Source organism: Neolamprologus multifasciatus, chromosome 15 (genome assembly GCF_963576455.1).
Source record: "Neolamprologus multifasciatus chromosome 15, fNeoMul1.2, whole genome shotgun sequence".
NCBI lineage: Eukaryota > Metazoa > Chordata > Actinopteri > Cichliformes > Cichlidae > Neolamprologus > Neolamprologus multifasciatus.
The window spans coordinates 21,413,800-21,429,431 of NC_140453.1; the positions used below are offsets into that span (position 1 = coordinate 21,413,800).

The following is a 15,632-nucleotide window of genomic DNA, read 5'->3' on the forward strand; positions in this document are numbered from 1 at the left end:
AGGCAGCAAAACTGTTGGACTTTGGTGATCCAGAGTGACCTCTGATGGCCCCTAGAAACGTATTTTTATTATTACCTTTAAAATGACAGCGGCACAAGCTAACATTTTTGCAGCACAAATGTTTCATATCATTTCTTTTTTGCTCTCTTTAATCTCATCTCGTCTGCATAAAAAATGCACCAACAACAAATCGTACTGTCTTTTGTGCATTATGATTCTCTCTGTATACGTTCAAATTGTGGTTTGGAGATGGACAGTGAAGAAATAATTTCTCGTCAAATGTCTTACACCAAAAATAACGAGCCATTCTTGAAAATGTACAGGGTACAAGCTTTCATGGGTGTGAAGTCACCCTGTGATGTTCTGTCTATCTCGAAATGACACTGAATAGTAGGAATGACTCAAGGATGGCCTTGATTCTCGACTGACTCCCAGCATTTGCTATAATAGTTTTATGCCTGCCATTCAACAGCATGAAGTCTCTAATCACACATCCATTTACTTTTTTCTTTTTTTTAAAAGGTCAAATCCTTTTGCCATTTTCTCTATTTTCTTTTTTATTGTGGGTTACTGGGGTTGACAGTGGCTGCAGGAGATGAAGAAACCCCCAAAACACTGTAGATCACTGCATCACCTTCATCATCCCCCTGAACCTGAAAAGAAAGAGAATTGTCGGATACATAAATAAACATAAATTAACACTCTGTTAAAATAAAAGAGAGAGCTCAACAAATTTTAAAGGTAAGTATGAATTGTAATCTCAGCTTGCACACATTACTTATTAATATATCAGTATACAACATAAGCATCTATGAAAGACACTTTACCTGGACTTTATTCTTGGTTTTCTTTCTGTAGCTGACGGTGGCATAGGAAACTTCATGATCTACCTACACAGCAAAGAGCAAAATATCTCAAAAAGTTTACATGTTTTGACCTCTAACCTCAGGTTTTACAACTCATTGTCTGTCCCACTGTTATTCAGTCTAACTTCCTTATCTTTTATAAGATCTCATTGAGTCGCATGCACTTAACAAGCACATAGAAGAAGAAGTGGTTTTAACTGTGCTCTGACTGTACTGTGAGTGTGGTGTGGGATTTCCCATGCTGGGACTTTTTTAAGTAGCAGTCTGAGTCTCTGTAGAGTTCAAACTCAGTCCCTGAAAAATAGACAAATAGAAAGTAGACATCTGTTGGAAAACTGTCCTTTATAAAGACAGTTTAGTTCTTGTTAACACTCCTCAGAGATGAGCTGATTTGGTGTTTATTTGTTATTCTTATTTCCTACAACCATTTAAAATATATATATATATATATATATATATATATATATATATATATATATATATATATAGTGTTTGTTTTTTTTAAACTCACAGTATCTTCACCCGTCTGTGTTTTGTTCGCTGGAAAGACAAAAACAATTAACTGTAACATTTACTGTTAAAAGCACATGTTTTAAATTTTGATGTTTTTACCTTTTGTTTTTCTCCATCTGATAACAGATGCAGCTGTTATCAAGAGCAAGACAAAACCCACAGCTGCAACGACGTACCAATGGATAGCTGGAAAAACAAACAAAAAAAAAAACCAAACTTTAAACCATTTTCAGTTAATCTTTTTCCAAACATTTAAAAAACTTTCTATGTATCTTAAACTAAGTCTACATGACACACAAAATATGCCTAACATTGTGTTCTATTTTAAACTGTGACACTGTTACCATAGCAAAAACAGAAACACACAAAAGCGCAATGTGAATCATAGTCACTGCGTTTCAGATGTATGGAAGAAAAACAGTAAGGAGATTTTAGTTCAGACATGTTATTTTACTTACAGACACATGTTGTTTCTGAAGGTATTTGGCTATTTCTTTTATTTAAATCAGTTTGAACACATACCTTAAAACATGTAAAATAAAAATTAAATAAATACATCACACATAAAGTCCTAAGCACAAACTAAGTACATCCTTAATCGTTCCATAGGAATTAAGAGAGCAACTTGGAGTCAGATGCTGCTAATCAAATGGACTTAACTGATCATCAAGAGTGGGCATTTCTATAAAAGAAGAAACTTTGACAGTTTACAGGTCTGAAGCTCTCGGGTAGGTGTTAACATAAAGCAACAACCTTACCAGCATTGGTCTAATTCCACCAAAGTCATATCAAAAAGTCAAAAAGACTGAGCAAGAATGGTTTCTTTGGAAGGGCTGCCAGGAGAAAACCTCTTCTATTATGATAGACTGATATAGTCATAGAAGACTTCAAGTTAGTGCTGCGAAAGTTGACTCTGTAAGATATTGAAGGTTTGTGCAGTTTTCACAGGACTGAATCGAGCTCTGTGAAAACGTTCTTTTTCATGTGACTGTATACCCATGCATGCAAGTAAAAAGTACATTACTGAATAAATACCTTGGGTATTGGACTGACTGTAGCCTGCTGGATTTTTTCTGGTTGGATTATTTGTCCTTTGTCTGTCACCTGAAATAAAATGAAAAAGACACAACCAACATGTTTTCATGGTTTTCATCTGTTGTTAAAAAAAAATATCTGCATAAATACAAAAACAAACAAATAAATGTTTTGGGTGGGTTTAATCATCTTAAACAGTTGATTATTTTGACTCCTGTCTTCTCACCTGATAGCCGAGGGCTGAAGGTAAACAGCTTCCCTTCTGTATTAGTATCATTCACTTCGCAGTCCAAAAGGTAATCTCTTGATGAGTAAGCATGGCGAGACTTGAGTAAAGAGACAGTGGTGGAGCAGCCAGTCTGTAAAGTCACTATTTGACTGTTATCTCTGTCCACAGCTCGACCTTTAAAGAGGCACCTCACTGTGTGATGACACATTTCATATGTCACCACAGAGCAATTTATTGTCACCTTATCATTGTCCTCATGTTCAGTCACTGATGGAGATAACATGAAACAAAGACACCACAAATTCGAAAAATTAATTACTGCTGTCATTATTGTTCTAAAAAGCGTTCGCCTGAAAATATAATTTAAAATACTCACAGGTGAGTACAGAGAGATCAACCAAAGACTCGCTAACCAGACGTTTGTGTCTGTGCTTTTGAAGGTATCTGTATTGTTTACAGTAGTAAAAACCAACATCCTCGACTGTGAGAGTCTTTATAAGCAGAGAACAGTTTGCTGTAACACTCAGTCTGTCTGATGCATTTTTGGCTTTTTCACCAAGCTGTCCAAAGCTGATCACTTCTATTGGTGTTCTGTTTCTTGAAGCAAAGGTCCACGTAGTCCCATCACAGTTATTCTGGTCATCTATCACATTTATACAAGGCAGAATGACGTCATCTCCAACTTTCATAAAAATGGTGGTTTCACTTACAGATACTGTTGAGAATTCTGAAAAGAAATATGAAAACTAGATTAGAATACAACACTTTTCACAGTCAAGATCATTTTAGACAAAGGTTTATGATAAAGGTTTGGATTGTAATATTTAATTTTGCTATTAAAATGTTTCCTGTATTCTTACCTGCAATCTGAATCATTGATATCAGACATAAAAACATTTTACTCCATCTGAGCTCATCCATCGTGCTTCTCTGTCTCACTTCTTTCTTGTTCTCAATCTCGACTGTCACAGTCTCTGAGCTGATGACTCTTTAAGACTGTTTGTACTTCCCGTTATTCATCAGATATCACTTCCTCATCACAGCTTTAGCAAATGACCTCAGGAGGTGCATCCCTACAATGCATTGGTGACAGTTATGTGTTTGACAATATATTAAAAAAATGACTGAGGAAGTTGAATGTGTCAAGAGTTTTAGCTAAGATGTATGTTAGAAAACAGACATCACATAGGAACAAACAGTTGAAGTGTCGAACTCCTGATCCACCTTTTTACTTTTACTTAGTTAAAGAAGTTGAATCATTATTAATCCGTGTGGAGTTGTTGTTGTTTTTTTACACAAGTATATGTGCTTCTACTTAAGTGACTTATGTGCGCAAGAGGTAAGCTTTTTACAGAATTTCCAAAGACAACCAACATGAGGGAGAGCGTGCACATGTACAAACACACATAAATAAATTTACATATTTTTGCGCCACAGACCGGTTTATGCCCGACAATATTTTTCATGGACCGGCCTTTAAGGTGTCGTGGATAAATACAACAAAATAAAACTAGTACCGGTACCAAAAAAAAGGTTTATTCATAACAGACGTGAAAATACCAAGGAAAACCGAGTTAACTATAAAAACGATAACAAAATAACGCTGAAAACCGATAAAAACCCTGAAAACTATACATTTCACACCTGAGCCTCAACTCTCGCGGCCCGGTACCAAACGACTCACGGACCGGGACCGGTCCGAGGCCCGGGGGTTGGGGACCGCTGCCCTAAAAGGAGTAAAAACAAAAAAAGTCTGTTTTCATTTAAAATGAAAATTTCAAATCATTCAAACTTCTTATGATTCCAGTTATTTTTGGTTTTTATCCAAATGTTGACCTCTAACTTATAAACTAATAAAATTCTTTGACTGCCATTTTTGGTTTTGTTTAAATTTCTTTATTTTAAAGAGACACATATTTTTTTTAACCTATTTGAGAGTGTTTTGAAATATTCAGACTATTAGTGAAGTCACTATTGGTTTGTTATTTTTGTCCACATCTTGATGTTCAACCAGCCACTTCACTGTGTGATGACATTCTCCATACGTCAGCACAGAACAGCTTAAAACCACCTTGTAAGTGCCCTTATGTTCAGTCACTGGTGAGCATAATGTATGTCTGATTTAGTTTTTAGTACTTTTTTAGCAATGTTCATGAAAACATTTTTTATAACGGTAAATTATTGTCAAGAGAAATGATATTATTAAGACTTGGCAGGTGCACATTGTGTACATTCTATAAGTGCATTTGTAAAAGTGACATGTTTGAGAAAATGACTGAGGAAGTTGAATGTGTGAAGATTGTTAGTTAAGATAAATGTTTCCACCAATGCAGCCCTCTTCTCTCTAATATAGGAAAAAAGACAGCTAAGAATATTAGTCAAACATTAATAACCATTTAATATTTTGAAATAGAAATAAACTTTAATTTACCACAAACACATCTGGTTCACATTCTGTTTAAAACAGTTAAAAGACCTGGGAAATTACACTGAATGTAATAGAACATTTCAGGGGTCAGCCTTTTAATCAAAGCTGTGCATGAATCAAAAACCCAACTATAATGCCAGCTAAACATTTTTCCTTCTGGGTCTCAGAAGGATAAAAAGGGATGATGATACAGATTTCAAACATGAAGTATATTAATGCAAGATTAAAACACATTCAATTGGACTAAAAGGAAAGCTTGAAACACAAAAATAACCAACAATTAATATTAAAATCTCATCATCTACATCTTACATTCAATAGCTTGAACCCATAAAATTAGATCAGAAATGTCTGTTCATTACTGGAGTGTCTCCCATTCCCTGATTGCCCTGTGTGTATTTAAGCCCTGTGTTTTCTCGTGTGCGTTGCTGGTTGGTCTGCGTTATTTCCCTCCTTCATCCTGTGTATTTCCCTGCGTTTTCCTGTGTGGTTTCCCCGAGTCTCCCTGCATCTCCAGTTCAGGTCTGTTGTTGTCAGTTTCCCCCAGTTTAGGTTATCCTCAGGTTCTGTTTTTTGCCCACTGCGTTTCTGTTTATTTCACCTTCCTAATAAAACTCACTCACATCTGAAAGCTTCCTGCATCTTGAGTCCTTCATTAAATTTCACACGGCTTGCCTTCTGTGACATCATCATCTTTGTCATAATGTAACTGTGGGGGAAAACATATCATTGTGGTGATGTGTCCTGACAGGCTTGAGGGTTGGACTGAGTCCCTGCAGAGTTTAAACTCAGTCCCTGAAAAACAGCCTAGTCCAGTTACATCTGGTACCAGTCCTTCAGAGATGAGCTGATTTGTTGTTCTTTTAGTGCCACCTGTACATCAACATAATCTACAGTTATTATAAATAAAATATCAGAAACCCAACCTTTCAACTTTTTATGTTGGATTACTGAGTTTTCTACTTACTCTGGTTTTATCTGTCGTGTTTTATTCCTTAAAAAGGAGAGAAAAATGGCAATTTCAGTATGAATGAAATTCCCAATCATTCAATGTTCTTTTTGTAAAATTTACCTTTGGTTTTATGTCCTAATGTTGACTGTCAAGCAGTTATTATAAGTGCTGCTAAACCCACCGAAACTATAATGAACCTCAAAGAGATGGAAAAATCTGTAAAAAGAATCAAAAAACTGTTAATTATCAAGATCATTTGGTTAGAATCTTCTTCTGTTTTTAAATTGTTTTATTTTTAAGGAAAAAATTGCTACATTTTGAAAATGTTTTAAAAATTGATAAGCTATGTGAACATTATTGTGATTTTAATGCTTGTCTTTAAGTGATCTTGCAGTAAAGTGAAACATCTGTCAAGCATTAGTTTTATGATCACTTAATGATTAATATTTCATATTAACAAAAGTGTTGTTTGGGGTTTTTTTTGCCTTTTTTTTTTCAGGCAGCTGATTGGTCATCTACCAGACAGGAGGTTTGTGGCTCAATACTGCAATACCCCAACTGGTTGCAGCCATCTGCTGCAACCAGTTGGGGATGAGTGGATGGAGACCACTTTTCTCTTTATGTAGTTCTTATTTAGGTTTGTCATTTATCAAATCTGACATGTCTAAATTAAGTGTACAAAAACATTATTAATCAAAAGGAATCAATAATTCATAACAAAAGGATGAATGTTTGAGGGACTACCTTTTGAAATATCCTTCACAGCTGTGGTTGTTACTGATGTTGTGCTGCTTACAGTTTTTCTGGCTGGATTCTTTGTTTTGTTTGTCCCAACTAAATAAATGAAAAATCAGAATCAAAACATTTGTCAGTTTTTTCATTTGTTGTGAAAAAAATAAAATAAAATCTGCATCCAAACTTTGTACCCAGCCATTCATGTTCAACAACTGATTGTAATCTCACCAGCTTCCTCACCAGAGGCCTGATGGATGATGGTAAAGAGTACTTTGCTTGTGTTAGTATGAGTTCCTTGACACTTCACTATATTATCCCTTGAGACGTTTGAATTGTGAGAATTTGGAAAAGACACAGTGGTGAAGCAGTCAGTCTGTGATCTTTCTGTTAGGTTGTTAGTTCTGTCTACATTGTAACCATTTAACAGCCATTTCACTGTGTGGCGACAGTCCTCATATGTCAGCAGAGAGCAGTTTAACGTCACTTCATCAGTGTCCTTATCTTCAGTTACTGTGACACAAATACATATACATGTGAGACAAAGCTAGCACAGATTAGACAAATTAATCACTATTATGATAATTACTGTTATACTGCAAGGTTATTCTAAAAATGCAGTTTCAGCTCCAAATACAGTGGTATGCAAAAGGTTAGGCACCCCTGATAATTTTAATGATTTTTCTTTATAAATCATTGGTCACACCTCCTCTATTCACCCTGCTCACTCCTCCCCACCCCCAACAATAGCATCCAATACACATTCAACACAAGGCTCCAGTCTGTCTCTCTCAACCACCCAGGTTAGGAGGGAACTGAGGAGGATTAAAGCCAAGAAGGCAGTGGGTCCAGATGGAATCAGCTCAAGGGTGGTCAGGTCCTGCACAGATCAACTGTGTGGCATGATGGAGCACATCTTCAACCTGAGCCTGAGGCTGGGGAGAGTCCCACAGCTCTGGAAAACCTCCTGTGTTGTACCAGTGCCAAAGACTTCACGTCCCAAGGACCTCAACAGCTACAGGCCGGTGGTTCTGACATCCCACCTGTTTAAGACCCTGACTCAGCTTCGGCCCCTGGTGAGCTCATCACTGGACCCTAGTGCCTACCAGCCTGGCATTGGAATGGATGATGCCGTCACTCCCCTCCTGCATCGTTCCCTCTCTCACGCGGAGACCGCTGGGAGCACTGTGAGAATCATGTTCTTTGATTTCTCCAGTGCCTTCAACACCATTCTTCTCACAGTCCTGAAGGACAAGCTGGACAACACAGGAGTGGACCATCACCTCACTACATGGATTCTGTACTACCTCACTGACCGACCTCAGTATGTGAGAACTCAGGGCTGTTTGTCGGACAGGCTCGTCTGCAGTACGGGGGCCCCACAGGGAACAGTTCTGGCTCCGTTCCTCTTCACCATCTACACGGCAGACTTCTCCCACAACTCCACCCAGTGCTTCTTTCAGTTCTCTGATGACTCTGCTATATCAGCCTCATCACTGATGGGGATGACAAGGAATACAGAGAACTGACCCATGACTTTGTGGACTGGTCCCAGCAGAACTACCTCCAGATAAACACTAGTGAAACCAAGGAACTGGTGGTAGACTTCCACAGGTACAAAAATTCTCCACTGCAACCACTAAACATTCAAGGTATGGACATTGAGGCTGTGGACAGCTACCTTGGTGTTCATCTGAACAATAAACTGGACTGGACTCATAATTCAGACGCCCTTTACAGAAAAGGGCAGAGCAGGCTATACCTGCTGCACTCAGGTCTTTTGGAGTGAAGGGCCCACTTCTGAAGACCTTCTATGACTCTGTGGTGGCCTCAGCCATCTTTCAACAGTGTGGTCTGCTAGTGTGGCAGCATCTCTGCTAGGGACAGGAAGAGAGTGAACAGGCTGATCAGAAGGGCCAGCTTTATTCTAGGATGCCCTCTGGACCCAGTGGAGGTGGTGAGTGACAGGAGAATTGTGGCTAAGCTGTCATCCCTGCTGGACAACATCTCCCACCCCATGCAGGAGACTCTGACAGCACTGAGCAGCTCCTTCAGTGGCAGGCTGTGGCACCCACGGTGTGGGACGGAGAGATTTTGTAGGTCTTTCCTCCCCACTGCCGTCAGACAACAAAGACTTTGCACCTGACCAAACACACACATCCACACATGTGCAATAGCATTAACACTAAGTGCAATACTCTTTTTCTGACAATGTTGTGTCATACTCAGTTGTATATAGTATTTGTATTCTATTTTATTCTATTGTATACAGTATTTTATTTTATTCTATTCTATTGTGTACAGTTGTGTATGTTAGGTCTAAACTGATCTAGGGACTTATTCCTGTGAAGGAAAAACACAAGGCAACAGCGACTGATCAATTTACTTGCACAAGGGAGGCCTCATCGGTATCTCAGGAACGCACTTCGAATCCTACCACAAAATGACCCCGACTCCGGCCTCCGCTCGCTGCCTTTTATTGGAAAAATAGTTACAATACACAACGGTTTACACAAGCACCCCTCCCCTCGTACAACCCCCCTTGGTTACAAAGACTGTGTGTGTGTGTGTGTGTGTGTGTGTGTGTGTGTGTGTGTGTGTGTGTGTGTGTGTGTGTGTGTGTGTCATGGGGGTGTGTTTGTGTGACCTCCTGATCATAACTGTTTCTAACAACATCCTTGGTCATAAAAAGGTAACCCCCCCCCCCCCCCACACACACACACACACACACACACACACACCCAATATATGGCTCAATTCCTGTATTGGTTCACCATACACAACACAGTGAAGCCATAAAAAGGGCAGAAAGCTTACCAAACATCAAACAAACCTTCACACGGGATGTGCTTGTGATAAAACACTACAGCGTCCCCCCAGAACCTCGAGAGGCTGGGCAGGGGGACAAAGGAATGCCTTGATCCTATAGTTTGAACTAAGACTTTACAAATTTAAGAAACACAATGACACATTCAACAATTTGACTTAACAGTGTACAGTATCTTATTCTTACTCTTATGCTATTCCAGTGTTTTTCTAATTTTTACTATGTAACTTTGCACTGTCCACTTTCTGCTGTAACAAAACAAATTTCCACGAGTGGAACTAATAAAGGTGATCTTATCTTATCTTATCTTATATGCACCTGCCTAATTTTGTTTAAATAACTATTGCACACCTTCTTTAAATCCTATAATCATCATGTCACTTCTCAAAAATCATTGTGTTCATCTGCTATATGATATATTTAAATGAAATTTCTAATCCAAACAACCAATGATTTATAAGACAAATCATTAAAATTATCAGGGGTGCCCAAACTTTTGCATACCACTGTTTGATAAATACAATATGATATGATAAATACTCACATGTGATGACAGCCAGATCAACCAAAAACTCAGAAACTAGATGTTTACGTTCTCCCAGTTTGTACTGCTGACAGTAATAAAAACCAACATCCTCATCCGTGACCTTCTTTATAACCAGAGAACAGTTTGCTGTAACACTCAGTCTGTCTGATTTTGTTTGGGCTTTTTTACCAATCTCTCCAAAGGTGATCACTTCTGTTGCTGTTGTGTTTTTTGAAGCAAAGGTCCACGTAGTACCATCACAGTTATTCTGGTCCTCTATCACATTTAGACAAGGCAGAGTGACGTCATCTCCAACTTTAATAAAAATCAAGGTTTCAGTTGCAGATACTGTTGAAAAGATGGAAGAGAAACATACAAATAAATAAAAATAGAATACAGCATTTTTTAGAATCGGATTGAAGACCAATTTAGACACAAGTTAATGAACATGTCCTGAGCTCCCCTCAAACAACAGAGCATGCTCAGCAGTCTTATTTACTGTAAAGGTGTTTTCCTGCTATTAAAATGTTTCCCGAATTCTTACCTGCAATCTGAATCATCAGCATCAGACATAAAACATTTTAATCCATATGAATTCATCCATTGTGCTTCTCTGTCTCATTTCTTTTCTTGACTGTCACAGTTTCTGAACTAATGACTATTTAAGACTGTTTGTGCTTCCTGTCACTACTGAGGTGTCACATCCTCTTCACAACTTTACCAGTTTTCTTTTCATGTTTACATTCCATAGGTGCAGTCTTTCTCATTTTCTCAGAAACACATGAAGTAATTTGTTTTTATAAAGGGATAGTATTGCACAAAGCGATTATAAGACTTAGCAAGTGCACGTTGTGTCCGTTTTCACAGTGCATTTGTGACAGTGATGTGTTTAATAACCCGAATAGACGTTGACCGAGGAAGCTGAATCTGTGAAGATTGTTAGTCAAGATAAATGTTTCCATTAATACAGCCCCTCTTTCCTCTAATGTTAGAAAACAGACAGCAGAACAGACAGTTGTAGTCCCAAAAATACAGTTCAGGTTGTTTACAAGTTAGTTCATTAACAATTAATAAAACAAGAAATAAAAGCTGTTCATAAATCCATACATGATTTTAAACACCTGCTCAGACCTGTAGTTTACAAGTGAGTGGGCCACGTGGATGGCCTACTGAAAGACTGAGGACCTCTGGTGGATAGAATGGGTAATACATGAATAGAAGTGCTCAGAGCTAAACTGTGACACTTAGAAACTGTGTCCTGCACAAGCAGGGTGCGATTTTTAAAAAATTAAAAGGGAATGTTTTTTTCTTTTGTGACAACACAAAATGTCATCAATTACAAAGAATATCAGTCAGATATTTCACTACAATAGATTCCTAAAAACACTCTGCTTTGATGTCTCGGAAGGTTGTCAGTCATTGTAGTCTAAGGAGCTTGGAAAGAAAAGCGTCTGGACTTCTTTAAGTTGCTTGAAGACGTTTCACCTCTCATCCGAGAAGCTTCTTCAGTTCTAGGGTCAAATGGTGGAGCTTCACCCCTGATCAGATTTGCACACTGTTAGACCTCTGCCTTACCACCACATATTTCAAATACAACGAGGGTTTTTAGAGACAATAACATAGATGTGACATGGGCTCCCTGGTGTCACCTATTGTAGCTAACCTTTACACTGAGGAAGTGGAAAGAAAGGCTCTTGGCTCTTTTAAAGTGAGAGTACCCAGCCACTGATACAGATTTGTGGACGACACCTGGTTCAAAATCAAAACACAAGAAGTCGAATCCTTCACTGCTCACATTAACGCTGTGAATAAAAACATAAAGTTGACCAGGGAAGACACAAAGGATAACAGTAACGTGGCACACAGCGTGAAAAAAGGCACATACCTTTGACGTTGCATGACGAACTTCGTATTCCTCGTCCACACGTCAACGCAAAAACAGAGATTTTTGGGGATTTGAAACGCCGTTTGTGTCACGGTCCTGGGTCGGTTCGACCCAGCCTTTTGAGTTATGTTTTGGTTTATTTTTGCATTATGGATTAGCTCTTATTCTCTGGTGATACTGTTTTGATTATAATTATATTCTGATTCTTTAGCTCTCCGATGATGATGATGATGATTATTTCTGGTTTAGGTTTTGTTATCTTGCCCTCATGTTTAGTTTAGGTTGCCTGTGCTCTCACTTCTCTGTGTTCCCTCCGTCTGTCTATGGTGTCACACTGTCTGCTTGTGAATCTGTCTGTATAGTCCAGTGTCTTGTCTGGTTCTGTGTCTGTGAGTTTCTTGTTTTATTCTGAAGGTCTCTGTCTCATGCGAGTATTACGTTTCCCCTGTCCCGTCAGCTTTGATTTCTCCCAGGTGTGTTCCCCTCCTGTTGCTCATCCCTTGATTGCTGCTATGTGTATTTAGTGTCTGTGTCTTCCCGTACTCGGTGTTGCGTCGTTAACGTCTGTTCATCCTCTTACCCTCAACTAGCTGTGTGTTCTGCTTCTATGTTTCTAGTGTTTAGTCTCCTGCTCCAGTTTAGTATTTCTTTTCCAGTGTTTCAGTCCTTGGTTCCTCTGTTCAGACTTTTGTCTTTTGGTGAGTTTAGTTAGTACGAGGTTTTTCCCAGCAATAAAGCTGCGCTTTAAGTTTCACTTCCGTGTCTGAGTTCTGCATTTTGGGTCCACCACTCCTGCTTGCCTGCCTGCCACACAGCGATTCATGACAGTTTATGTGTGGAAAAAATTGTCATATAGGCTTAAAAGCCTCTGGAATTAAATAATGGTACAGAAATAATGCCTCATCTGCATAAGAAAATTACCAGTACTGGGTCAGTACGAGGAAAATTCTTTTGCAGTTCATCTCAAATGACGCACTTGCGCTTTGAGATCTTTTAAACATCATTAGGCGCGTTGCTGCGCACCGTCTGTCCCATCTATGAGCACAGAACAAGCGCTCACAAAGCAGCAGTTTGGGGATGACTTCAAACACATGGGTCCCTGTCGGACTATAGGAAAACCGGGACATTTTCATCAATCTCCAAAATCCCCCCCGGACGCCCCAGACAGAACATGAAAAGTGGACATGTCCGGGCAAAAGAGGACGGTTGGTCACCCTAACCTCAACATTGAAGTTTACTGGAAGCCCACACACACACGGACCAGTACCTCCTCTTTGACTCCCAGCGCCCTCTGGAACACAAACTTGGAGTAATCAGGACCCTACAACACTGAATGTAAAATCTTCCCTCTAAGCCTGAAGGGAAAAAGAGGGAACACATATGAAGGTGGCTCTTAAAACATGCGGTTATCCTAATTGGGCTTTCATCAAGTCAGCAAAGATGCACAGAAAAGAAGATCAGACAGCAACTAGGGAGGATCAGAAAGACAAACGCAACAACATTGTCATCCCCTATGTAGCCGGTGTATCAGAGAAACTCAGGAGAGTCTTCTCCAAGCGCAACATCCCAGTGTACTTCAGGCCCAGCAACACACTCAGACACTGGGACACTTCCACAGGGCTTAAATCTGGGACTATCAACCATTTGACCATAGAACTGAAGAAGCTTCTCGGATGAGAGGTGAAACGTCTTCAAGCAACTTAAAGAAGTTTAGTTTCATATGCCTAAGACCCTCTTTTACCCACATCTACAAATCTCTTTACAGGGAATCCATTAACCCTGTTCAGCCCAGCAATCTTGCTCTATGCACAAGTATTAATGTATAAAGTATTGAATAAAGGATTAATTAGAAGAAAATCACACCAAAACTGAATAGAAATACATTTTAATTTATGATTACTATATCATGAGCAACAATATTGATGCAGATTCTGTCATTTATCAAAACCAACATTCTTTTATAAAAAATGAAATGAAAATTTAAATACACGTCTAGACTGAAGTAAAAAAAACAAAAAGAACCAATCATTTTTAGTAAAATTACTTTAGCATCTGTTTTATATCTAACATTTAACCAATTAAGAAGTTGATACTGATGACTGAACAGCAATTGGAATTGATTTTGATGATGATCATTGCAGTCAGATGGAAGTAGCAGAGTCTCTAATATTTTCAGACTTTATTGTAACATGATCTTCTTTGTTATCAAAATGTACCTGTAGAAAAAAAAACCCAAACAAACCAAAATCAAAATAAGATGCATCAGATCATAAATTATGTAATAATGGTAAATACATTTTTGTAATTATCTTTGGTTTCCATTATAAATCTTTTCTCTTCTTTTGTGTTTTTGAATATTTGGTCCTTTTCTCAGTGTTTTCCACCAATCTGTGCTTTACTGTTTGTTTGGTGTCTATTGTTTCTTCAGTTAGTCAGTTACTTCCTGTTTTATTTTGAAGGCTAATTTATCATGTGCTTTTACCTTCTACCTTTCTTTATTCCTCTTCCTATCATGTGGTTGTTCTAAGTTTCCTTTGTCCTTTTCTCCTGTTGAATCCTCTTTTCACTCAATTTTGTTCTCCTTATATTGTGTCTAGCTTTTTACTTTTCCGCTACCACTGAGCAGCCTTTTTTTGTTAACTTGTAATTTCTAGTTCAAGTTGTTGAGTTTAGTTTAGTTGTACTTACTGTGGTTTTATCCATCAGTGTTTTGTTCCCTAAAATGAGAGAAGGAAGTCAATTCCAGTTTAAAATAAAAATGAAAATTTATTCAAACTTATTATTTTTAAATTTACCTTTAACTTCTGTCCATATTTTGACTGTTACAGCAGTTATTAAAAGTGCTGCTAAACCCACAGAGACAACAATGAGCCTCAAAGAAACAGAAAATCTGTAAAAAGGATTAAAAAAAAGATTTTGGTTGCAGTTTCCTGTTTAGTGCAAATGTCTTAAAATATGTCTTAAAATAATCCATCCATCCATGCATTTGCTTCTGCTTATCCTTTTCAGGGTCGCGGGGGGCGCTGGAGCCTATCCCAGCTGTCATAGGGCGAGAAGCGGGGTACACCCTGGACAGGTCGCCAGTCTGTCGCAGGGCCAACACACAGAGACAGACAACCATTCGCACTCACTTTCACTCGCACATTCACACCTAGTGGCAATTTGAATGATCCAATTAACCTATCCCCACAAGTTGCATGTCTTTGGACTTCAAAAACTTGAAATCCATCCAATAAATGATTATGAGCTCACCTGGGTCTTGGCCAGAGCACTGTTGGCTGATGAAGGTAAACTGCTGCACTTCTCCTGTGCCAGTATCAGTCACTTCACATTTCAGTGAGTTATATTTTAATGAGTATACTTCATGGGATTTTGGAAAAGACACAGTGGCGGAGCAGTCAGTCTGCATGGTCAATACTTCTTTGTTATCTTTGTCCACATCTTGACCGTCAATCAGCCACTTCACTGTGTGATGACACTCTTCATATGGCAGCACAGAGCAGTTTAAAATTGCCTTACTATTGTCCTTATGTTCATTCACTGGTGAAGATGGAGATAATGTGAGAGAAAGAAATTAAACAACCACATTGCTGGAAACTTTATACCTGAAGTTTCAGTTTGAGCAGACAATATTTTTGT

At 38.5% G+C, this 15,632-nt stretch overlaps 1 protein-coding gene and 1 long non-coding RNA gene across 2 annotated transcripts; both read right to left on the bottom strand.

Annotated features, from left to right (window-relative positions):
* Positions 1-352: 352 nt before the first annotated feature.
* On the bottom strand, positions 353-6,048 carry LOC146502017 (uncharacterized). Its single transcript, XM_085133238.1, has 8 exons — positions 3,504-6,048; positions 3,020-3,370; positions 2,641-2,910; positions 2,415-2,483; positions 1,479-1,565; positions 1,378-1,406; positions 828-890; positions 353-653 (listed from the first exon to the last, which is right to left on the bottom strand). The coding sequence occupies exons 1-8, from the start codon at positions 3,562-3,564 to the stop codon at positions 558-560; spliced, it is 1,026 nt and encodes a 341-aa protein (XP_084989364.1). The 5' UTR covers positions 3,565-6,048; the 3' UTR covers positions 353-557.
* LOC146502018 (uncharacterized) lies at positions 6,047-8,555 on the bottom strand. Its single transcript, XR_014869403.1, has 3 exons — positions 6,987-8,555; positions 6,768-6,857; positions 6,047-6,239 (listed from the first exon to the last, which is right to left on the bottom strand). It is a non-coding gene; the product is annotated as an uncharacterized LOC146502018 (long non-coding RNA).
* Between the last annotated feature and the right edge of the window lie 7,077 nt (positions 8,556-15,632).